The sequence below is a fragment of the Cetorhinus maximus genome, chromosome 9, assembly GCF_964194155.1.
Source record: "Cetorhinus maximus chromosome 9, sCetMax3.hap1.1, whole genome shotgun sequence".
Lineage (NCBI taxonomy): Eukaryota > Metazoa > Chordata > Chondrichthyes > Lamniformes > Cetorhinidae > Cetorhinus > Cetorhinus maximus.
The window spans coordinates 25,491,779-25,517,437 of NC_135887.1; the positions used below are offsets into that span (position 1 = coordinate 25,491,779).

The window sequence follows — 25,659 nt, forward strand, 5'->3', positions numbered from 1 at the left end:
AGAGGCAGCTTTACTCTGTATCTAACCCCGTGCTGTACCTGCCCTGAGAGTGATGCGGACAGTGTAGAGGGAGCTTTACTCTGTATCTAACCCTGTGCTGTACCTGTCCTGGGAGTTTAATTCGATGAGTGCGTGAATGCTGATTGCTTCCTCTAATTGCTGCTATTGAAGTCCTGACCGCTGCCCCCCCCCCCCCCCCCCCCCGGCCCCCCCAAGATCTGGAACAGTAAGAAAATGTCACTGCAATTGTGTCAACGCTATTTATACGCACACCCAAGATAAAAACACACAGCTACAAGTTTAGCAGAGCTTTATTTCCTTGGTGTATTTCACACACTCAATATTATAGCTGAGGGGATACATTCATGTGTGAAATTAACCCTCTTCAAAGACTTCTTGATGTTTGTGTACTTAGGAATGAACCTGTTTAATGAAGGCTGTGGAGCCGGTTCCTGGTTCGTGTGGGCTGTGCCAATCCTGGCTCCGTTTAGTGGGTGGAGGATGATGAACTGCTGGACATTGTGAATGTTTCCAGAACAAATTTCATTCACAATGAAAAATGGTTTTGATTTTCTTGCAAGAGCATCAAGAAGCAGAGTCTGAGATTAACTGTTATAAAGCTTTGCTCTGTAGCAAGCTGTGGTGAACAGAATGCTGGATTTAACCCTTTCAGGGTCATCAGGAGGGAATCTTTGAGATGCTCTCAAAATGCTTTCCATTGCAGGGGGCTCAGCTGATAATAACACACACTGTCCCAGTACTTAGCCTGACAGCCTCCCAACAGGACAGCACAGGGCTGGTGTGGGAGTTTTTTTAAAGTTTATTATCACGTTCATGCTTCCCACCCAAGGCGAGGGATGAAAAGCACAGCAGGTGCGAGAGGAAGAGAAGGAGAAAGATGAGTCGCATTGTTTTGTGAAAAGTGATGTTTAAACTAGGAAAGCTTGAGTTAGAGATGGTAGTCTCGATCTCAACAGAGTGAGGATGCAGGAGAGAGAGATGGAGGGGGAGAAGGAGACTGAGGTGTAGAGGAAGGGAGAGAGGTAAGATAGGATGAGAAGGAGACAGAGAGATTTGGATTTTATAGAGGGGGAAGGAAATGTTCAGTATTTGAGGACAATGCTTAGTGATGACAGAGAAACAAGCCAAACTGTTTGTGGTGAGTTATGGAGCTGGTAGAGGGGGGTGTAGTTCAGGCGGAGCAGGGTGGAGATGTGAGGGCTAAGGTGTAACTGTGGGGGACTTTGGTGCTTCTATCATCCAGCTGAGTCACGATGTTGTAAACTCCTGCTAAACCTGAACAGCTGTATCAGGTGACTCAGTAAGAAGGTCGAAGCGAATGTTTGCCGTCTGAGGGATTGGGTGAACTGGTGATGATCCCTTTCTACATGGCTTTTGCTTGTGTTTAATGCCAGGCTTGTTCCGCTCTCTATTGGTGGAGAGATTATTCCACCAGCCCCCTGGGATCCAAGACCCTCCCAATATGCAGCAAAGAGCCAGACGGGTTGTCGTACAGGACTAGGATGAAGGGTCGATTAACCTGAAAATCCACGATGAGTTGTCTGTTGTAGGGATCCACCGCAGGAGACGCCTTAACACCTTGCTCATTCAATTCCAAGGAAGTGTGGTGCTTAATGCTGGAGATCTTCATTGGCATGTTTGTAATTTTATTCAGTCGTGATGGAGTGTATAGAGGAGTCAGATCTAGTTTAAAACAAACAGATATTTCTATGTTTTTATGCATTTGTTTGAAGTTTCTGTGAGGAATTCAAACTGATTTTACAATCTCCCCTCATCACCCTGCAAAAGAGTATCGAGCGCATATCTGTTCACAGCTTTAAAACAGCAAGTATAGGAAGATGTGAGACCTCAAGTTTCTGGAGAGCAGGGAGAGATAGTCAGACTGAATGGCTACCTTTATCAGGGACAAACCTGTACCAAGCTGGGACAAATCAGGCACCAAGGGTTTGCTGATGTCACACTTGGGTTTTGAAACCTTGTAGAATGATGGAATGATACAGCAGCTAAGAAGCCCATTTGCCTCAATGTGCCTGTGCTAGCTTTTTGAAAGAGCTATCTATTTAATCTCATTCCCCTGCTCTTTACCCATAGCCCTGCAAATTTTAATTGAAGATGAGGAACTTGAGTTATGAAGATAGATTGGAGAAGTTAGGACTTTTGTCCTTGGAGAAGAGAAGGTTGAGAGGAGATCTGATAGAAGTAATCAAAATCATGAGGGGTCTGGACACAGTAGGTAGGGAGAAACTGTTCCCACTGGTGAAAGGATTGAAAACAAGAGGGCACAGATTTAAAGTGATTTGCAAAAGAAGAAAAAGTGATATGAGAAACCTCTTTCATGCAGCGAGTGGTTAAGGTCTGGAATATACTGCCTGAGGGTGTGGTGGAGACAGGTTCAATTGAAGCATTCAAAAGGGAATTAGAATGTTACCTGTAAAGGAAGAATGTGCAGGGTTACAGGGAGAAGGTGGGGGAATAGCACTAGGTAAATTGCTCCTTCAGGCAGCCGTTGCAGACACGATGGGCTGAATGGCCTCCTGCTGTGCTGTAATGATTCTGTGACAGCAACGTGAAGAGATGAACAACCTTGTTTAATTATTGTGTTGATTCTGTCACCAATGGAGAAATACTTACTCATTTCACCAAGTGATTCCTTCAGTTCCTGGTCAATGTTGATCTTCAGTTTGGGTAAAGAGACACTCGCTTGCACATCCTGCAGCTGACCGACTAGGTCATGGATAAACACAGGGTTCAGATTCTCCTCAATCAGGCTCATGTTCCTCCTGATTTCGGCAGGTAGGAAGATGAGCAGGCTGATGTCACCCACGTATCGAAACAGGCCAATCTGAAGGATAAAGAGTAAATTGTCTCTATGGAAATCTGTAAAACTCCACAACTTCACCTCCACCCAAATAGCCAATCACTTGGAACAATGTGAGCACACGCCAGAACACAGTCCTGGTGTGGCAATGCACCCCAGGAAGGCCCTGGCAGTTGCTAAGATAGCCAATCTATCCTGGGAGGCAGTAGAAATTACCTTATTGACCCTGCATTATGGAGAAAGGGGTTCCTGGCACTGATTGGTGTCTGGTAACCATATACCCAAGCATTCCGCTGTATTAGCCCTCTGACATTGCAGCGCTTCCTCAGTACTGACCCTCTGACAGTGCAGCACTCCCTCAGTACTAACCCTCTGACAGTGCAGCACTCCCTCAGTACTGACCCTCTGACAGTGCGGCACTCCCTCAGTACTGACCCTCCGACAGTGCGGCACTCCCTCAGTACTGACCCTCTGACAGTGCGGCACTCCCTCAGTACTGATCCCCTGACAGTGCAACGCTCCCTCAGTACTGACCCGCCGGCAGTGCAGCGCTCCCTCAGTACTGACCTGCCGGCAATGCAACTTATTGGTATAGAGCAATGCTCTGGATATACCAACAGATTCCCAGATGGTTAATAGGGAGAGATTATTCTAACTGGAAAGTGAATCGGTAACAAGCGATTGACTGCTTTTCATTGGGTTAGAGTCTTGAGGGATATAAATAAGGGCAGGTTAAACGATGTTGACATACGGATCAGATAAGTTTTAGAGTGATCAGGCTTTGAGGGGCTGAATGGCCTCCTCCTGTTCCTGTTTCTGTCAAGAGAGGATGGTGCCAGGTAAAGTGATCGGGAATAGAGGTTAGCTCCTGTTTGGTTCAGCAACACTCCTGGCACTGCGGGCCAGTGGCTTTGTTCTCTGAGCCCGGAGTCATCGACTGGTCAAGGTTACCTTGCATCTCAGTTCCGTGTCATAGCCGTAACGTAAAGGATAGTTTGTGTCAGACATCATGGGAACGTTGATAACTTGACCATAATCTACACTGAATGCTTTTTGGGTTGTCTCTGCTGTGTTGAATTTGTCTAACAGTTGGCCTGAAACAGAAGAAAAGACAAGATATCAGGAGTGCTGGACAATGGCACAACACTGGCCAACTTTGGATCCATCACAGTCCACACCACAAATTCCATTTACTAGGAACCAACCTGCATCCCCTCCTCGGCCATTCTCTCAAGATCAACCCCAATAGGACAACCTTAGTTGCTTAACATTGAACAACCCCTCCGAATATACATGCAAACATACGAATTGGAAGCAGGATTAAGCCACTCCCTCAACCATCTGCTCCTGAAACCCACATGTCTTTGCTTGACTAATCCAATGTTCTCATGGCTGGTCACCCGTCTTCTACCCTCTGCAATCTTCGCCACATCCTAAACACTGCTGTCCACATCCTAACTCTCACAAGTCCCGTTCACCCCTGTGCTCATTCACAGACACTGACTCCCAGTCTGGCCACGTCTGAATAATCCACTGAGAGTCAACACCTTCAGGAACTGTTCCCCAGTGAGAGTCAGCACCTTCGAGAACTGTTCCCCAGTGAGAGTCAGCACCTTCAGGAACTGTCCCCCACTGAGAGTCAGCACCTTCAGGAACTGTCCCCCACTGAGAGTCAGCACCTTCAGGAACTGTCCCCCAGTGAGAGTCAGCACCTTCAGGAACAGTCCCCCAGTGAGAGTCAGCGCCTTCAGGAGCTGTCCCCCAGTGAGAGTCAGCACCTTCAGGAACTGTCCCCCAGTGAGAGTCAGCACCTTCAGGAACTGTCCCCCAGTGAGAGTCAGCACCTTCAGGAACTGTCCCCCAGTGAGTCAGCACCTTCAGGAACTGTCCCTCAGTGAGAGTCAGCACCTTCAGGGACTGTTCCCCAGTGAGAGTCAGCACCTTCAGGGACTGTCCCCCAGTGAGAGTCAGCACCTTCAGGGATTGTCCCCCAGTGAGAGTCAGCACCTTCAGGGACTGTCCCCCAGTGAGAGTCAGCACCTTCAGGAACTGGACCATCCCAGGGAATCCTTGATTCAGAAGTTTATTTGACCCAGCTGTGCTTTGGGGATTCTGGGCTGTACCAGCTGAGCTGACTTCAGCAACTCCCCGTCACTTTACCTCCCCTTGCCCAGCACTGAATAATGTTTCAGGCAGTGAACCTGCTTGTGTGTAGAATCGTCCACTCCTGGCTGTACCTTTATAATGAGCAGCACTGAGGAGGAGCAGACTGAGGTCCTGTGGGATTGAACTGATGACTCTGTCTATCAGGCCACTGCTATAGGCCTTCACCCATTGGTTGATATTCTGCACATCCTGTTGATTATTGCCACTCACGGCCTTGGGTCTGGCACCGTAGAATGTTTCAACTTGTTTCATAAAGTTCGACCTCATTCTCTGTTCTGGGTGAAAATGAGAAAATGAAAGAGAAGCAGCAGCTCAATATGCAACATTCACTAGAGATGTGTGCAATGGGATTTCCTAGATTCATGCTCAACATAAGAACTGGGAGCAGGAGTAGACCATTCGGCTCATCGAGCCTGCTCCACCATTCAATATTGATCATGGCTGATCTTGGGCTTCAACTCTATTTTCCCACCCGCTCCCCATATCCCTTAATTCCCTGAGAGACCAAAAAATCTGCCTATCCCAGCCTTAAAGGTATTCAACGATGGAGCATCCACAACGCTCTGGGGTAGAGAATTCCAAAGATTCACAACCCTTTGAGTGAAAAAATTTCTCCTCATCTCAGTCGTAAATGATTGGCCCCCTATCCTGAGAATGCCCTCTGCCCCCCCACCCCTCCCCCTCCCCCCAGGTATTGTAAATTCCACATCCAGGGGAAACAGCCTCTGTGTTTACCCTGTCAAACCCCTTTAGAATCTTGTAGGTATCAATGAAGTCACTTCTCAATCTTCTAAACTCCAGAGAATGTAGACACAATTTATTCAGCCTCTCATCATAGGCTGGCTTTACTCAGTCAGGCCTGATTGAATCTCACTCCTGCTGGTGCCAGCACTCGCACTCACTATTCCTGCTGGTGTGACACACTGTTGGTCACCCAGGCAGAGGCAGAGGCAGGGATGGCGTGGACTCCATTGGTCACAGAGAACTGCACTGCAACATTTGCACTGCAATCAGCCAGCTTGTACCCTGGGCTCAAAGCTAGATTAAGACACCTACTGCAACTCCCTGTCCATCACTCGTGCGCTCTCTCTCTCACACACACACAAAAACATGTGTATTTACAGAAAAACTGACAAAAATGTGTGTGTCTTGACACAATTCCACCCACACATGCTAACACAGGCAATGTATTGACAGACCCCTTTAGCTTTTATTGTCATGACGTAAGACTCAGTAATTTCTTACTCTTCTTTACATAAATTCGTGAAACCGTTTTGAAGTCTTTGGGGAGAGCTGTAACTTCACTCAGCAGGTCCTTGTAGACACTATGAATATTCAGGTCCTTCACTAAATCATAGTTCAGAACTCCATGCAAAATCTGCTCGGTTGTGGAGACCGTACCTTAAAAAAAAGAATTAAAAAAAACACCAAGATAGTAATGAACACAAGTCAGCATTGCTATCACCCCTCTAAAGATCAGAGACCACTCAACTTAATAGAACGGATACAGTGCAGGAGGAGCATAATTGGCCCATTATGCCCTGCCGGTTTCCTGCAAGTGCATCTCAACTAGCCCCGGTCACCTGCCTTTTCCTCAGTCCAATGGATTTTTTTTCTCGAGATAATTATCCAAATCCTTTTGAAAGCCATGATTGAATTTGCCTCCACCACTGCCTCTCAGGCTGTGCATTCCTGATCTTAACAACTCACTGCGTAAAAAAGCTTTTCCTCATATTCTTTTCATTTGGTTTTCATTCTTTTCTTCATTCGTTCTTTTGCCAATCACCTTAAATCATTGCCCTCTGGTTCTCTAACTTGCTGCCAATGGGAACAGTTTCTCCCTATCTACTCTGACCAGATCCCCCATGATTTTGCACTCCTCTATCAAATCTTCTCTCAACCTTCTCTAAAGAGAACAGCCCCAGCTTCTCCAATCTATCCACCTAAACAAGGTTGCTCATCAATAAGAGTCAGCACCTTCAGGAACTGTCCCCCAGTGAGAGTCAGCACCTTCAAGAAATGTCCCCCAGTGAGAGTCAGCACCTTCACGGACTGACCCCCGTGAGAGTCAGCACCTTCAGGAACTGTGCCTCAGTGAGATTCAGCACCTTCGGGAACTGTCCCCCAGTGAGAGTCAGCACCTTCAGGAACTGTCCCCCAGTGAGAGTCAGCACCTTCGGGAACTGTCCCCCAGTGAGAGTCAGCACCTTCGGGAACTGTCCCCCAGTGAGAGTCAGCACCTTCGGGAACTGACCCCCCAGTGAGAGTCAGCACCTTCAGGGACTGTCCCCCAGTGAGAGCTGAGAAAAGTATCCTGTAGTCAGCATCGCAGTGAAGCAGTCTGGGAAGAGTGTCCTGCAGTCAGCATCATGCTGAAGCAGCCTGGGAAGAGTGTCCTGCAGTCAGCTCTTGTTGAAAATAACAAGAGTGAGATCATAAGACAGCGTGAGAGAGCGGCGGAGAGATCAAAACTAGCGTGAGTGCAGGGAAGCTTCAAAAAGTGATGTCAGCACAAAGATGAGAACTGATTGGTGAGTAGCGGGTAAGTGTTTTTCTCCAGTTTTTTTCCTCCAGTTTAAAATAGATTAAGCTAAGGAAAGGTAAAGGTTCTAGTTTTTATTTAAAGTGCATAAATAATTTAACTTTTTTTTACTGTATTTAACTTAAAGTAAGGGCATTTTTTCAATTAGAGGCATGGCAGGGCAGCTCAGTCCCGTATTATGTACCGCCTGCAACATGTGGGAAATCCTAGACGCTCCTTGCGCTCTAACTGACCACGTGTGCAGGAAGTGCCACCAGCTGCAGCTACTTGAGCTGTTTTGGAGCTTGAGCGGTACCTGGGGGCACTGAGGTACATCCGCGAGGCTGGGAGTTTTGTGGATAGCACATTTTTAGACGTGGTCACCCCACAGCTTACGGAAGTGCAGAGAGAGAGGGAATGGGTAACCATCAGTCAGAAGAAAGGTGTCAGGCAGGTAGTCAGGAAATCCCCAGGGTGCATCTCACTCGAGAACCGTTTTTCTGTGTTGGAAAATGGTGAGAGTGACGGTTCCTCTGGGGAGTGCAGCCACGCTCATGGCACTGAGTGGCTCAGCTGCACAGAGGGGGAGGAAAAAGAGGGGAAGAGCAATAGTGGTAGGAGCCTCAATAGTAAGGGGAACAGACAGGCATTTCTGCGGCCATAGATGTGACTCCAGGATGGTATGTTGCCTCCCTAGTGCCAGGGTCAAGGATGTCACTGAACGGCTGCAGGGCATTCTAAAGGGGGAGGGCAAACAGACAGAGATCGTGGTACATATTGGTACCAACGACATAGGTAGAAAGAGGGATGAGGTCCTGCAAGCAGAATTTAGGGAGCTAGGAAACAGATTAAAAAACAGGACCTCAAAGATAGTAATCTCTGGATTACTTCCAGTGCCACGCGCTAGTGAGTACAGAAATAGGAAGTTAGTCCAGATGAATGTGTGGCTGGAGAGATGGTGCAGGAGGGAGGGCTTTAGATTTCTGGAACATTGGGACCATTTCTGGGGGCGGGTGGGACCTGTACAAGGCAGACGGGTTGTACCTGAACCGGAATGGGACCAACATCCTTGCAGGGAGGTTTGCTAGTGCTGTTGGGGAGGGTTTACACTAACTTGGCAGGGGGGGTGGGATCCTGAGAGGAGGTTTAGCAGAGGGAGATGCACAGCCAAATTAGAAGAGAGAGCAAGTGAGTCTGGAAGGCATAGAAATTATAGGCCAGTTACAGCACAAGGGAGTTTGGTAAGGTTGGATGGTATTTATTTTAATGCAAGGAGTCTGATGAATAAGGCAGATGAGTTGAGGGCACAAATTAACACATGGAAGTATGATGTCATTGCTGGCACAGAGACATGGTTGAGAGAGGGGCAGGATTGGCAGTTCAATATTCAAGGATACAGGGTCTTCAGGCAAGACCGAGAAGGAGGTAAAAGAGGAGGGGGTATCGCAATATTGATCAAGGAATCAATTACAGCAATAAGGAGGGATGACATTTTAGAAGGCTCCTCAAATGAAGCCATATAGGTAGAACTTAAAAACAAAAAAGGAGCAATCACATTGCTAGGAGTGTATTATTGGCCCCCAAACAGTCAGAGAGAAATTGAAGAGTAGATATATAGGCAAATTTCAGAGAAGTGCAAAAGTAATAGGGTAATAATAGTGAGGGATTTCAACTTAATTTTAGGGAATGAAGCCGGCAAGTGGTAGAGGTATCAGTGAAGGAGCATTTTGCAGATAGTGATCATAACTCCGTTAGATTCATGGTTGTTATGGGAAAGGACAAGGATGGGCCAGAAATCAGAGTTCTAAATTGGGGGAAGGCCGATGTTAATAAGATCAGATAAGATTTGACCACAGTGGACTGGGAGCAGCTACTTTTAGGTAAATCTGCGTCAGAGCAGTGGGATTCATTCAAGAAGGAAATAGGGAGAGTACAGGGCCAACATATTCCAGTAAAGACAAAAGGTGGGACCAACAAATCCAGGGGACCCTGGATGTCAAGGGATATACAGGATTGGATAAAGAGAAAAAGGGGGGCTTATGGTAGATACCGAGGGCTCATAATAGCGGAAGCCCTAGAAGAGTATAGAATGTGTAGGGAGAACTTAAAAAGGAAATCAGGAGAGAAAAAAGGGGATATGAAAAAAACATTGGCAGGTAAAATAAAGGAAAATCCAGTTATTTTACAAGTACATTAACAGCAAGAGGATAACTAGGGAAAGAGTAGGGCCCATTAAGGACCATACTGGTAATTTGTGTGTGGAGCCGGAAGACGTAGGTAGGGTTCTAAATGAATACTTTGTGTCGGTATTCACAAGTGAGAGGGACGACGTGGGTATGGAAATCAGGGAGAAGGACTGTGATATAATTAAAGAAATTACACTAGAAAGAGAGGAGGTTCTAAGTGGTCTGGCAGGCTTAAAAGTAGATAAATCTCCAGGCCCGGATGAAATGTATCCCAGGCTGTTGAGTGAGGCAAGGGAGGAGATAGCAGGGGTGCTGGCAATAATTTTCAATACCTCTCTGGCCACAGGAGAGGTGCCAGAGGACTGGAGGACAGCCAATGTGGTCCCGTTATTCAAGAAGAGAGGAAGGGATAAACTAGGGAAGTACAGGCCTGTCAGTCTAACCTCAGTGGTGGGGAAACTATTGGAAGCAATTCTAAAGGATATAATTAATCTACACTTGGAGGGGCAGGGATAAATCAAGGACAGTCAGCATGATTTTGTTAATGGGAGGTCATGTCTGACCAATTTGATTTATTTTTTTTGAAGAGGTGACCAGGTGTGTAGATGAGGGCAATGCATTTGACGTAGTACACTTGGACTTCAGCAAGGCTTTTGATAGGTCCCGCATGGGAGACTGATAACAAAGGTAAGAGCCCATGGGATCCAAGGCAATTTGGCAAATTGGATCCAGAATTGGCTGTGTGGCAGGAAGCAGAGGGTGATGGTCGAGGGTGTTTTTGTGACTGGATGCCTGTGTCCAGTGGGGTTCCACATGGATCGGTGTTGGGTCCCTTGCTGTTTGTGGTATTTTTAAACGATTTAGACTTGAATGTAGGAGGGTTGATCAGTAAATTCGCGGATGACACGAAAATTGGTGGGGTGGTAAATAGTGAGGAGGACAGCCTTAAATTACAGGAGGATATAGATGTGCTGGTCAGATGGCTGATCAGTGGCAAATGGAATTTAATCCGGATAAATGTGAAGTGATGCACTTGGGCAGGACAAACAAGGCACAGGAATACACGATGAATGGTAGGACCCTGGGAAGTACCGAGGATCAGAGGGACCTTGGTGTGCATGACCACCAGTCCCTTAAGGTAGCGGGACAGGTAGATAAGGTGGTTAAGAAGGCATATGGGATACTTGCCTTTATTAGCTGAGGCATAGAATATAAGAGCAGGGAGGTTAAGCTGGAGCTGTATAAAACGCTGGTTAGGCCACAGCTAGAGTATTGCGTGCAGTTCTGGAATCCGCATTATAGGAAGGATGTGATTGCACTAGAGAGCAGAGGAGATTTACCAGGTTGTTGTCTGGGCTGGAGAGTTTTAGTTATGAGGAGAGATAGGATAGATTGGGGTGATTTTCCTTGGAGCAGAGGAGATTGAGGGGGGACATGATTGAGGTGTATAAAATTATGAGGGGCATAGATAGGGTAAACAGGAAGGTACTTTTCCCCTTGGTGGAGGGATCAATAACCAGGAGGCATAGATTTACGGTAAGGGGCAGGAGGTTTAGAGGGGATGTGAGGAAGAATTTTTTCACCCAGAGGGTGGTGGGAATCTGGAATTCACTGCCTGAAAGGGTGGGAGAGGCAGAAACCCTCATAACATTTAAGAAGTATTTGGATGTGCATTTGTGATGCCATGGCATACAAGGCTATGGGCCTAGTGCTGGAAAATGGGATTAGAATAATTAGCTACTTGTTTGACCGGCACAGACTCTATGGGCCGAAGGGCCTTTTTCTGTGCAGTAGACCTCTATGACTCTATGACTGTATGAGAGTCAGCCCCTTCAGGAATTGTCCCCAGTGAGAGTCAGCATCTTCAGGAACTGTTCCCCAGCGAGAGTCAACACCTTCAGGAACTGTCCCCCAGTGAGAGTCAGCACCTTCAGGAACTGTCCCCCAGTGAGAGTCAGCACCTTCAGGAACTGTCCCCAGTGAGAGTCAGCACCTTCAGGAACTGTCCCCCAGTGAGAGTCAGCACCTTCAGGAACTGTCCCCCAGTGAGAGTCAGCATCTTCAGGAACTGTCGCCCAGTGAGAGTCAGCACCTTCAGGAACTGTCCCCCAGTGAGAGTCAGCACCTTCAGGAACTGAACCCCCAGTGAGAGTCAGCACCTTCAGGAACTGTCCCCCAGTGAGAGTCAGCACCTTCAGGAACTGCCCCCCAGTGAGAGTCAGCACCTTCAGGCTCTGTCTCTGTGGGTATGGCTGTCAGCTGTGTTTCTGGGGTCAGAGTGTAAGAGTTCTAGATATGCATTTTGCAGGTGGGCAGTGATATGTCATCAGTATGAAATTATATTGAAGATATGACCAAGCATCAGAGGTGAAAGATTGCAAGAAAAAACTAATGTTAAGGAACTGAGTACATAAACACAAGTTAGGGAGGTATCTCTGAAAGCATGGAGCAGCAGAAGCACTGTGTTAGGAATGCACAGTGACACAGAATCTGCTTAATTGCGCAGTTGGGAGTTGGACAAATTCGAGTTTTGGAAGTGTTGGGTCTGAACCTTGGGATAATAGACTGATTGCAGGTCAGGAGAGACAGTGATCCCTCAGCAGTTAGCAGGCACAGCTGTCGTGTTCCATTGGTGCAGAGATAGCAGGACCCATAGAGCCTGTAGCTCAGCTCAGCCACTGACTGCTCCACTCCAAGTTTGATAGGCCTTGGTTCGGTTGCGACACTCACTCATCTGACACAAGGATAAGAGGCCAGGGGAAGATGGTATGAACAGGGGATCCCACGAAACACAGCAGCAGAGACAATGGCTCATAAGCCAGGCTATTCCCCATTTCTGAGCTCATTTAGTCCTCGACCTCACCAAAGGCATAGCCAACTCTTAGGCAATGAAGGCCTCGCTGCAGATGGCTTTGAGCCTGTGTCCTACAGCAGCCACACTCTGATCACTGGGCTATGCTGGGTTAACTGATCTCATCCAGGGTACAATATCAATTGGCTTCAGCACCACTGGAGTGAGGAGATTGAGAATCCATTTGTGGCCAGAGAGATAACCCACTGGCAACACGCGTCTGGACATCGAGTGAGAACAGGAAATGGGTGCCTTGCAATTCCACATATCCTATGAGACTCAACTGTTGAAGAATGGTTACTCGGAGCTGTGTCTGTGTGTGTGTGGGACCCGCATCCCGGTAGGAATCAGCGTGTGTGGGACCCGTACCCTAGTGAGAATCAATGTGTGTGGGACCCGTACCCCAGTAGGAATCAGCGTGTGTGGGACCCGTACCCCAGTGAGAATCAGTGTGTGTGGGACCCGTACCCCGGTAGGAATCAGCGTGTGTGGGACCCGTAACCCAGTGAGAGTCAGTGTGTGTGGGACCCATACCCCAGTGAGAGTCAGTGTGCGTGGGACCCGTAACCCAGTGAGAGTCAGTGTGTGTGGGACCCGTACCCCAGTGAGAGTCAGTGTGTGTGGGACCCATACCCTGGTAGGAGTCAGTATGTGTGGGACCTGTACCCCAGTGAGAGTCAGTGTTTGTGGGACCCGTACCCCAGTGAGAGTCAGTGTGTGTGGGACCCGTACCCCAGTGAGAGTCAGTGTGTGTGGGACCCGTAACCCAGTGAGAGTCAGTGTGTGTGGGACCCGTACCCCAGTGAGAGTCAGTGTGTGTGGGACCCGTAACCCAGTGAGAGTCAGTGTGTGTGGGACCCGTACCCCAGTGAGAGTCAGTGTGTGTGGGACCCGTAACCCAGTGAGATTCAGTGTGTGTGGGACCCGTACCCCAGTGAGAGTCAGTGTGTGTGGGACCCATATCCTGGTAGGAGTCAGTATGTGTGGGACCTGTACCCCAGTGAGAGTCAGTGTTTGTGGGACCCGTACCCCAGTGAGAGTCAGTGTGTGTGGGACCCGTACCCCAGTAGGAGTCAGTGTGTGTGGAACCCGTACTCTAGTGAGAGTCAGTGTGTGTGGGACCCGCTCCCCAGTGAGAGTCAGTGTGTGTGGGACCCGTACCCCAGTGAGAGTCAGTGTGTGTGGGACCCGTACCCCAGTAGGAGTCAGTGTGTGTAGGACCCGTACCCCAGTGAGAGTCAGTGTGTGTGGGACCTGTACCCCAGTGAGAGTCAGTGTGTGTGGAACCCATACTCCAGTGAGAGTCAGTGTGTGTGGGACCCGCTCCCCAGTGAGAGTCTGTGTGTGTGTGACATACTCCGGTGAGAGTCAGTGTGTGTGGGACCTGTGCCCCAGTGAGAGTCAGTGTGTGTGGGACCCGTACCCCAGTGAGAGTCAGTGTTTGTGGGACCTGTACCCCTGGTAGGAGTCAGTGTGTGTGGAACCCATACCCCAGTGAGAGTCAGTGTGTGTGGAACCCGTACCCCAGTGAGAGTCAGTGTGTGTGGGACCCGTATCCCAGTGAGAGTCAGTGTGTGTGGGACCCATACCCAAGTGCGAGTCAGTGTGTGTGGGACCCGTACCCCAGTGAGAATCAGTGTGTGTGGGACCCGTACCCCAGTAAGAGTCAGTGTGTGTGGGACCTGTATCCCAGTGAGAGTCAGTGTGTGTGGGACCTGTGCCCCAGTGAGAGTCAGTGTGTGTGGAACCCATACCCTGGTGAGAGTCAGTGTGTATGGGACCTGTGCCCCAGTGAGAGTCAGTGTGTGTGGGACCTGTGCCCCAGTGAGAGTCAGTGTGTGTGGGACCTGTGTCCCAGTGAGAGTCAGTGTTTGTGGGACCCGTACCCCAGTGAGAGTCAGTGTGTGTGGGACCCGTACCCCAGTAGGAGTCAGTGTGTGTGGAACCCGTACTCTAGTGAGAGTCAGTGTGTGTGGGACCCGCTCCCCAGTGAGAGTCAGTGTGTGTGGGACCCGTACCCCAGTGAGAGTCAGTGTGTGTGGGACCCGTACCCCAGTAGGAGTCAGTGTGTGTAGGACCCGTACCCCAGTGAGAGTCAGTGTGTGTGGGACCTGTACCCCAGTGAGAGTCAGTGTGTGTGGAACCCATACTCCAGTGAGAGTCAGTGTGTGTGGGACCCGCTCCCCAGTGAGAGTCTGTGTGTGTGTGACATACTCCGGTGAGAGTCAGTGTGTGTGGGACCTGTGCCCCAGTGAGAGTCAGTGTGTGTGGGACCCGTACCCCAGTGAGAGTCAGTGTTTGTGGGACCTGTACCCCTGGTAGGAGTCAGTGTGTGTGGAACCCGTACCCCAGTGAGAGTCAGTGTGTGTGGAACCCGTACCCCAGTGAGAGTCAGTGTGTGTGGGACCCATACCCCAGTGCGAGTCAGTGTGTGTGGGACCCGTACCCCAGTGAGAATCAGTGTGTGTGGGACCCGTACCCCAGGGAGAGTCAGTGTGTGTGGGACCCATACCCCAGTGAGAGTGTGTGTGTGTGGGACCCGTACCCTAGTGAGAGTCAGTGTGTGTGGAACCCGTACCCCAGTGAGAGTCAGTGTGTGTGGGACCCGTACCCCAGTGAGAGTCAGTGTGTGTGGGACCCATACCCAGTGAAAGTCAGTGTGTGTGGAACCCGCACCCCAGTGAGAGTCAGTGTGTGTGGAACCCGTACCCCAGTGAGAGTCAGTGTGTGTGGAACCCGTACCCCAGTGAGAGTCAGTGTGTGTGGAACCCATGCCCCAGTGAGAGTGACTCCTAAAGAAGGGAGGAGAAGAAGATTGGGAGAAAAAAATGTTCATTGTTGACCCTCCCATTGAGAGAGAATAGATTGGCATCTTTCTCACCAAGGGACAATGCTGACAGAGTCGTAGCTACACTCAGGGGAGACAGGCAGACGTTGGCATTGGGGTTCCTGCTGGCCACCAGCCGGTAAAGGTCGTAGCCAAAGTCAGAGATAGAGTACGCCAGTCTCTGCACTGGAGAGGTCAGGATCTCCTCCTCCTCTTCCTCTTCCAACGGATAATCCAACGATTCCAGCACCGAGGTTTCATCCTCCATAGGGTCCTGGAAATATTTAACACGATCGTCACTTGACACCATCCAGGCAAAGCAGCCACTTGATTGGCACCACATTCACAAACATTCACTCCCTCCACCACCGACGCACAGTAGCAGCAGTGTGTACCATCTACAAGATGCACTGCAGGAATTCACCAAGGCTCCTTAGATAGCACCTTCCAAACCACAACCACTGCCATCTAGAAGGACAAGGGCAGCAGAGACATGGGAACACTACCACCTCCAAGTCACACAGCATCCTGACTTGGAAATATATCATCGCTCCTTCACTGTCACTGGGTCAAAATCCTGGAACTCCCTTTCTGACAGCACTGTGGGTGTACCTACACCAGATGGACTGCAGCGGTTCAATAAGGCGGCTCACCACCACTTTCTCAAGGGCAACTAGGGATGGGCAATAAATGCTGGCCCAGCCAGCGAAGCCCACATTCCGTGAATGAATTTTTAAAAAACTGTCAGAACAGTGCAATCAGCTCAGCAATGAAAGCATGGCAAAGATTATATTATACCCAGGAGTGAGCTCTCAGCTGGGATCTAATCGAGGGGTTTAAATGGTTTGAGAGAAAAAAATTCTCCTCATCTCTGTTTTAAATGAGCGACCCCTTAATTTTAAACAGTGACCCCTCATTCTAGAGTCAGCATGGGTTTACGAAAGGGAAATCATGTTTGACGATTCTACTGGAATTTTTCGAGGATGTAACTAGTAGAGTTGATGAAGGGGAGCCAGTGGATGTGGTTTATTTGGACTTTCAGAAGGCTTTCGACAAAGTCCCACATAAGAGATGAGCGTGTAAAATTAAAGCGCATGGGATTGGGGGTAGTGTATTGAGATGGATAGAAAACTGGTTGGCAGACAGGAAACAAGGAGTAGGAATAAACAGGTCTTTTTCTGAATGGCAGGCAGTAACTAGTGGGTTACCGCAGGGATCGGTGCTGGGACCCCAGCTATTCACAATATATATTAATGATTTAGATGAGGGAACTAAATGTAATATCTCCAAATTTGCAGATGACACAAAGCTGGGTGGGAAGGTGGGCTGTGAAGAGGATGCAGAGGTGCTTCAGTGTGATTTGGACAAGCTGAGTGAGTGGGCAAATGCATGGCAGATGCAGTATAATGTGGATAAATGTGAGGTTATCCACTTTGGTAGCAAAAACAGGAAGGCAGATTATTATCTGAATGGCTATAAATTGAGAGAAGGGAATGTGCAATGAGACCTGGGCGTCCTCGTACACCAGTCACTGAAGGTAAGCATGCAGGTGCAGCAGGCGGTAAAGAAGGCAAATGGTGTGTTGGCCTTCATAGCGAGAGGATACGAGTACAGGAGCAGGGATGTCATGCTGCAATTATACAGGGCCTTGGTGAGACCAGACCTGGAATATTGTGTGCAGTTTTGGTCTCCTTATCTGAGGAAGGATGTCCTTGCTACAGAGGGAGTGCAGCGAAGGTTTACCAGACTGATTCGTGGGATGGCGGGACTGACATATGATGAGAGATTGAGTCAGTTAGGATTATATTCGCTGGAGTTCAGAAGAATGAGGGAGGATCTCATAGAAACCTATAAAGTTCTAACAGGACTAGACAGGGTAGATGCAGCAAGGATGTTTCCGATGGTGGGGGAGTCCAGAACTAGGGGTCACAGTTTGAGGATACGGGTAGACCATTTAGGACTGAGATGAGGAAAAATTTCTTCACCCAGAGAGTGGTGAGCCTGTGGAATTCACTACCACAGAAAGTAGTTGAGGCCAAAACATTGTATCTTTTCAAGAAGGAGTTAGATATAGCTCTTGGGGCGAAAGGGATCAAAGGATATGGGGAGAAAGCGAGAGCAGGCTATTGAGTTGGATGATCAGCCATGATCATGATGAATGGTGGAGCAGGCTTGAAGGGCTGAATTTTCTATGTTTCTATTCTCCCACAAGAGGAAACATTCTCTTCACATCCACCCTGTCAAGACCCCTCAGGATCTTACATGTTTCAATCAAGTCACCTCTTACTCTTCTAAACTCCAGTGGATACAAGCCTAGCCTGTCCAACCTTTCCTCATAAGACAACCTGACCATTCCAGGTATTAGTCTGGTAAACTTTCTCTGAACTGCTTCTAATGCATTTACATCTTTCTTTAAATAAGGTGACCAATGCTGTACACAGTACTTCAGATTTGGTCTCACCAATTCCCTGTACAACTGAAGCAGAACCTCCCTACTTTTGTATTCAATTCCCCTCACAATAAATGATAACATTCTATTAACTTTCCTAATTACTTGCTGTACCTGCATACTAGTCTTTTGTGATTTATGCACTAAGACACCCGGGTCTCTCTGAATCTCAGAGCTCTGCAACCTCTCACCATTTAGATAATAAGCTTCTTTTTTATTCTTGCTGCAATATGGACAATTTCGCATTTGCCCACATTTGCCATATCTTTGCCCACTCACTTAACCTATCTATATCCCTTTGTAACCTCCTTATGTTCTCTTTACAACTTAGTTTCCCACTTATTTTTGTGCCATTAGCAAATTTAGCAACCATACCAACTGTCCCTTCAACCGGGTTATTTTTATAAATTGTAAAAAAGTTGAGGTCCCAGCACTGATCCCTGTGGCACACCACTCGTTCCATCCTGCCAACCACAAAAAGACCCTTTTATGCCTATGCTTTGTTTCCTGTTAGCTAGCCAATCTTCTATCCATGCCAATATATTTGCCAGGAAGATATAGTAATTTTAATAATGTTATTGGAGTAGAGTGACAGTGGGGCCTGTGTGTGTGAATGTGTGGGTGTCTATGTGTGTGTGTGTGTGTGTGTGACTTAATTGAATTAAAGGCAGCTGGTCTGAAGGCTTTGGTGTAACAGAAGATAAGCTAGTTTCAAAATGTTAAGTAGGTACACACAGGTGTGAAGGGAACAATTGCATTTTTAAGTAAACCAGACTAGATTGAATTCTAAAGAGGGAGCAAAATATTACACCTAGTCAGGAGAAGTTAGGAAACAGTGTGTTTATTTTTCCCAAAGATTACTGGTAAAATTGATACTATGATAGATTTTACTTTTAGAGAGGGAAAAGTCCAAAGTCATGGTGAAACGATGGGAATGGTAAGTGCAACCAAATCACAAAACCACCAGGGAGATGTTGCTGTGGAGACAGGAGACATTTTACCTTAAAATAAGTGGCAACTTACTAATGAGAAATGTTCTTCTTGGCTATAGGAGAGTCTGGCAGCTCCCAGGAACACAAGTGCAGTTAGAATCTTCATCCTGTATTCGGAGCTGAGGGGAAAGACAGAAACACCATCAGAACCTGGGCAGTGTGTCTTCAGATTGGTCCAAACTCCACCCACTCAAAGCAGAATCATCATTGTTAATAGGTTGCTTTATGCCTGGCCCTGCTGCCCAGGATCAGTGTATAAGGTAACTGCCTCTGACTCAGCAGCTATGGATTCAAGTCCCACTCCACAGACTTGAGCAGAAAATCCAGACTAACACTCACAATACAGTACTGAGGGAGTGCTGCATTGTTGGAGGGTCAGCACTGAGGGAGCGCTGCACTGTTGGAGGATCAGTACTGAGGGAGTGCTACACTGTCAAGGGGTCAATATTGGGGGGAGTGCTGCACTGTCGGAGGGTCTACTGAGGGAGTGCTGCACTGTTGGAGGGTCAGTACTGAGAGAGTGTTGCACTGTCGGAGGGTCAGTACTGAGGGAGTGCTGCACTTCAGAGGGTCAGTACTGATGGAGTGCGGCACTGTCGGAGTGTCAGTACTAAGGGAGGATCGCACTGTGAAATGATCAGTATTGAGGGAGTGCCACACTGTCGGAGGGTCAGTACTGACAGAGTGCTGTACTGTCGGAGGGTCAGTACTGAGGGAGTGCTGCACTGTTGGAGGATCAGTACTGAGGGAGTGCTACACTGTCAAGGGGTCAATATTGGGGGGAGTGCTGCACTGTCGGAGGGTCTACTGAGGGAGTGCTGCACTGTTGGAGGGTCAGTACTGAGAGAGTGTTGCACTGTCGGAGGGTCAGTACTGAGGGAGTGCTGCACTTCAGAGGGTCAGTACTGATGGAGTGCGGCACTGTCGGAGTGTCAGTACTAAGGGAGGATCGCACTGTGAAATGATCAGTACTGAGGGAGTGCCACACTGTCGGAGGGTCAGTACTGACAGAGTGCTGCACTGTCGGAGGGTCAGTACTGAGGGAGTGCTGCACTGTAGGAGGGTCAGTACTGAGGGAGTGCTGCACTGTAGGAGGGCCAGTACTGAGGGAGTGCTGCACTGTCGGAGGGTCAGTACTGAGGGAGTGCCACACTGTCGGAGGGTCAGTACTGAGGGAGTGCTGCACTGTAGGAGGGTCAGTACTGAGGGAGTGCTGCACTGTAGGAGGGTCAGTACTGAGGGAGTGCTGCACTGTAGGAGGGTCAGTACTGAGGGAGTGCTGCACTGTAGGAGGGTCAGTACTGAGGGAGTGCCGCACTGTCAAAGGGTCAGTACTGAGGGAGTGCTGAACTGTCAGAGAGTCAGTACTGAGGGAGCGCGGCACTGTCAGAGGGTCAGTATTGAGGGAGTGCTGCACTGTCAACGAGTCAGTACTGAGGGAGTGCCGCACTGTCGGAGGGTCACTCTGAAGGAGTGCTGCACTGTTGGAGGTGCTGTTTTTCACACAGGGCAGAATTTTATGTCCTGCAGGTGGGCACACGCCCAACCCGAATGAGCACAAAATAGCGTGTGATGACTCGTGCGATATTTTTGTCGGGAGTTTTCACTGCCTCTCCAATATTACAGTTAGTGGGTGGGCAGGCGAAACGGTCAGGTGGCCTTTGGATTTTTGAGGAAGCCTCGTCCACAGGCCGGATGAGGTTTCCAAGATTAATTAAAGAAAATAAAAATGTTTTGACAGGACTTTTATTATCTACATGTTCAGGTGAGTGAATCCGATGTGGGGACATTTTTTTCTGCATTTCATAATCTTTATTTCTGTTTTAAAAATCTTTCAGCTCCCTGACACAGCTCTCTGCCTTCAGGGAGTTTTCATTGCGCACTCCCCCGTGCCCGCGCTGACTTCAGCACTCGCCTCCTACTACGCCCACCCTGCAGCGCTGAGCCTTTCAGCCCACATTTCTCGCTGGCTGGCCGGTAAGTGGTCAGGCAGCGTTAAATCACGGTCGGGGACCGATCGCAGGCTGCAGCCTGTTTCCCAGCCGCTCCCAGGCCCGCCCACCATGTCTGCCCAACGACCCGAAAATCCTGCCCATAAACTATTAAACCAAGACCCCATCTGCCTCCTCAGGTGAACGTAATAGACCCCATGACGTTATCTCAAAGAATTGCAGGGAGTTCTGCCCAGTGTCCTGGCCAATATTTATCCTTTGACCAATACTTTTAAAAAATGAACTGGTTGACAGTGCAGCACTCCCTCAGTACTGACCCTCTGATAGTGCGGCACTCCCTCAGTACTGACCCTCTGACAGTGCAGCACTCCCTCAGTACTGACCCTCTGATAGTGCGGCACTCCCTCAGTACTGACCCTCTGATAGTGCGGCACTCCCTCAGTACTGACCCTCCGACAGTGCAGCACTCCCTCAGTACTGACCCTCCGACAGTGCAGCACTCCCTCAGTACTGACCCTCCGACAGTGCAGCACTCCCTCAGTACTGACCCTCCGACAGTGCAGCACTCCATCAGTACTGACCCTCCGACAGTGCAGCGCTCCCTCAGTACTGACCCTCCGACAGTGCAGCACTCCCTCAATACTGACCCTCTGATAGTGCGGCAATCCCTCAATACAGACTCTCCGACAGTGCAGCACTCCCTCAGTACTGACCCTCTGATAGTGCGGCAATCCCTCAATACAGACTCTGCGACAGTGCAGCACTCCCTCAGTACTGACCCTCTGATAGTGCGGCAATCCCTCAATACAGACTCTCCGACAGTGCAGCACTCCCTCAGTACTGACCCTCTGATAGTGCGGCAATCCCTCAATACAGACTCTCCGACAGTGCAGCACTCCCTCAGTACTGGCCCTCCTAGAGTGCAGCACTCCCTCAGTACTGACCCATTCACAGTGTGGTCCTCCCTCAGTACTGACCCACTGACAGTGCATGTTGCTGGTTGTGGGAGCCTCCTGTGCACAAATTGACTGTAGCATTTCCTACATTCCAACAGTGACAACACTTCAAAAAGTCCTTCATTGGCTGGGAAACTGTCTGGGATATCCTGATGTCATGAAAGATGCTATAGGAGTACAAGTGTTGCATTGACTTCCAATCCTCCAAAGCCTCTGTTTAAATCCCTCTATGGCCTCTGCCCTCCCTATCTCTGTAACCTCCTTTACCACCTCTGCATTACTCTGGCCTCTTGTGCCGTCCTCACTACCCTATTTATAGCCATGCCTTGCACGGAATTGGCCCCATTTACTGGAATTCCCTCCCTAAATCTCTCGGGAGAGTTTCTGATTGGACAGTATTGCAGACAGTTTCATCACATGACCTCCTGCTCTTGTTGCCCAGCCCCCACTCTGCTACCATTGGCCATCTGTCAATCTTTGCAGCATTTGGTCAATAATGGTGGCTACAAATACCCACAATACTGAACCAAAAACCAGTCTATATATTCACATAGTTGTCCATTTATGGCTTATACCAAAGCACAAATGTATTGTGAGTGTTTTACAGTCTCACTTAGTTGCTCATTAGAGTGCCCTGGAGATTAATCTTTAACTACAAGAGATTCCAGGATGGCTCCGAAAGGTTGGAAACTCCATAAATTTTTCCACCCCCTTCCCTCACTTGAGGATCCTCTTTCAAACCCACCACAATTGCCCACATTTTTGGAGACACCTATTTGGTTCAGGGTCCATCTTTCCTCATTACACTTTTGTGAAGTGCATGTTTTTCAAAGGTAAAGTTGCTCTATATAAATATAAGTTGTGAATGTTGTTGAGTTTACTAAAACTCCTAGGACACTTCCAGCTTCATCCTTAGATAACCCTGCCTCAAAAGACCTTCTTACCAGCTGCAGGAATCTTATGATGAATTACTGTGACTCCTTACACTTCACTAGACTGAACCTATAGGCGTTGGGAGGTAAATCTGTCACAGCAGCCCACCAACACATCAAATCCCAACCCTTCACTGCCTTCGGTGTTGCCTCAGCTTTCAGACTGGGTCCCAGGAGTTTGGCTCTCTGATCCAAACCTTGCACAATCTTCAGCTCTAAGGTTATATTTACTGAAACAGAGATAAAAACAAAGCATTGCATGTTTAACCATTGCTAACTCACTGACCCTAGCTGCAGAGATAAGCAAAGGTCAGGGATCCTATGTATAAACGAGTTTAAGATATCTCGGTAAAGTGAGGGGGGCCGAGGGAGACAGGTTACCAATAGGAACATGCAGTATGTCAGAATGATTAACTCCAATCTCCAGAGCACAGACTCCTCATTAACATCCCCAGACACCACTTAGTTGCATTCCTGTGTGTCACCTCAATTAGATCACCCCTTAACCTTCTATACGCCAGGGAATACAACCCTAGGCTATGAAACCTGTCCTCATAACTAAACCCATTGTGCCCCAGTATCACTCTGGTAAATCTGCACCACACCCCGTCCAAAGCCAATATATCCTTCTTGAGGTGTGGTGCCCAGAACTCAGCCCAGTTACTCCAGATGAGTTTGATCTGATATGTCCAAGTGTGTAGCATTGTAATGTTCTCCTCCTCTGTTACAGGGGCCTGACTGACCGTTCAGTTTGCTGGATGGCTGGTCAGAGACTGCAGTTTGAACTGGAAACTGGGTTAATAATCAAACAGCAATTTTAAGGAAAATGTAATGTTTCAGTCCGCCAATCTTTAGGAAAAGATTTACAATCAAATGGAAACTAAATCCCAGCTAAAAAGATTGCATTTAAATCTTGGATAACTGAAAGTTTCTAATGGTTCTTTAGAAACGGAATGTCATTTCACCCTTAAAAAATATTTCAGTGGGTTGGGGGTTCCCATAAGGTTTAAAACATTCCTTGAACCCAGTTGGAAAATTCTGCTGTTGTGCTCTCTTTGATTCAGAGTTAGCTTGGTTAACTTCAAAAATGGCACCACTCAGAGTCAGCTTGGCTCAGCCTGTGACACTATCACTGCTGGGTTAGAGAGTTTGGACCATTACAGAGTTTTGGCCTTGACACCACATCCCTGTACCTCTCCCCACCCCCGCTCCTTCCACACCCACCGCTCCCTGGCCTCAGTCTCTCCACCCGGCCTCAGACAGAATCACAGAATTGTTACAGTGCAGAAGGAGGCCATTCGGCCCATTGTGTCTCCGCCAGCTCTCCTGAAGGAGCAATTCACCTTGTACCATTCCCCCACCTTCTCCCCATAACCTTGCACATTCTTCCTTTTCAGATACAGTCTAATGCCCTTTTGAATGCTTCAGTTGAACCTGCCTCCACCACACCCTCAAGCAGTGCATTCCAGTGCTGCGTGAAAAAGATTTTCTCATATCACTTTTGATTCTTTTGCCAATCACTTTAAACCTGTGACCTCTCATTCTCAATCTTTCCACCAATGGGAACAGTTTCTCCCTATCTACTCTGTCCAGACCCCTCATGATTTTGAATACCTCTATCAAATCTCCTCTGGGAGTGTGTAGCTGTCCAGTGGTGACACTGACGAATCCACACTCCTCCAGCAGAATAGAGCTTCAAAGGGAGAGAGTTTGAAATAACAAGACTCTGTGAGGAGGGGTAGAGTTTGGAAGTTTGGATTATTTACCGTGTTGTGGACAGTGTGTGTGTGTGTGTTTTTAATTCATTCACGGGATGTGGGCTTCGCTGGCTGGGCTAGCATTTATTGCTGATCCCTAGTTGCCCTTGAGAAGGTGGCGGTGAGCTGCCTTCTTGAACCGCTACAGTCCCTGTGGTGTAGGTACACCCACAGTGCTGTTAGGGAGGGAGTTCCAGGATTTTGACCCAGCGACAGTGGAGGAATGACGATATATTTCCAAGTCAGGATGGTGAGTGACTTGGAGGGGAACCTCCAGGTGGTGGTGTTCCCATCCATCTGCTGCCCTTGTCCTTCTAGATGGTAGTGGTCGTGGGCTTGGAAGGTGCTGTTGAAGGAGCTTTGGTGAATTCCTGCAGTGCATCTTGTAGATGGTACACACTGCTGCTATTGTGCATCGGTGTTGGAGGGAATGAATGTTTGTGGATGGGGTGCCAATCAAGTGGGCTGCTTTGCCCTGGACGGTGTCGAGCTTCTTCAGTGTTGTGGGAGCTGCACTCATCCAGGCAAGTGGAGAGTATTCCATCACATTCCTGACGTGTGCCTTGTAGATGGTGGACAGGCTTTGGGGAGTCAGGAGGTGAGTTACTCGTCACAGGATTCCTAGCCTCTGTCCTGCTCTTGTAGCCACAGTATTTATATGGCTAGTCCAGTTCAGTTTCCGGTCAATGGTAACCCCCAGGATGTTGATAGTGGGGGATTCAGTGATGGTAATGCCATTGAATGTCAAGGGCGATGGTCAGATTTTCTCTTGTTGGAGATGATCTTTGCCTGGCACTTGTGTGGTGCGAATTTACTTGCCACTTGTCAGCCCAAGCCTGGATATTGTCCAGATCTTGCTGCATTTGGGCATGGACTGCTTCAGTATCTGAGGAGTCGCGAATGGTGCAATCATCAGCGAACATCTCACTTCTGATCTTATGAAGGTCATTGCAGCTGAAGATGGTTGAACCTAGACCACAAACAATGGGAACTCCTGCAGTGATTGGCCTCCAACAACAAGAATCATCTTCCTTTGTGCTAGGTATGACTCCAGCCAGTGGAGAGCTTCCCCCGATTCCCATTGACTCCAGTTTTGCTTAGGCACCATGATGCCTCACTCAGTCAAATGCTGCCAATGGATCAAGCCCTTTCCATTCACCCTCTTGGACAGAATCTCAATGGACTGAAGCCCTTCTCAGTCTGTGCAGTCTGTGCTAACACCAACTATAAT

At 48.4% G+C, this 25,659-nt stretch overlaps 1 protein-coding gene across 1 annotated transcript in view; it reads right to left on the reverse strand.

Moving 5' to 3' along the window:
* Window positions 1-293: 293 nt before the first annotated feature.
* The window catches only part of LOC144684502 (pigment epithelium-derived factor-like), a 29,731-nt gene continuing 4,365 nt past the window's right edge, over window positions 294-25,659 (reverse strand). The window contains exons 2-8 of the mRNA XM_078548339.1: window positions 18,863-18,950; window positions 15,445-15,664; window positions 6,251-6,406; window positions 5,077-5,280; window positions 3,791-3,933; window positions 2,653-2,863; window positions 294-1,704 (exon numbers count right to left, since the gene is read on the reverse strand). Coding sequence (XP_078404465.1) covers window positions 1,445-1,704; window positions 2,653-2,863; window positions 3,791-3,933; window positions 5,077-5,280; window positions 6,251-6,406; window positions 15,445-15,664; window positions 18,863-18,937 — 1,269 coding nt within the window. The 5' untranslated portion in view covers window positions 18,938-18,950 and the 3' untranslated portion in view covers window positions 294-1,444. The remainder of the gene's footprint in view (window positions 1,705-2,652; window positions 2,864-3,790; window positions 3,934-5,076; window positions 5,281-6,250; window positions 6,407-15,444; window positions 15,665-18,862; window positions 18,951-25,659) is intronic.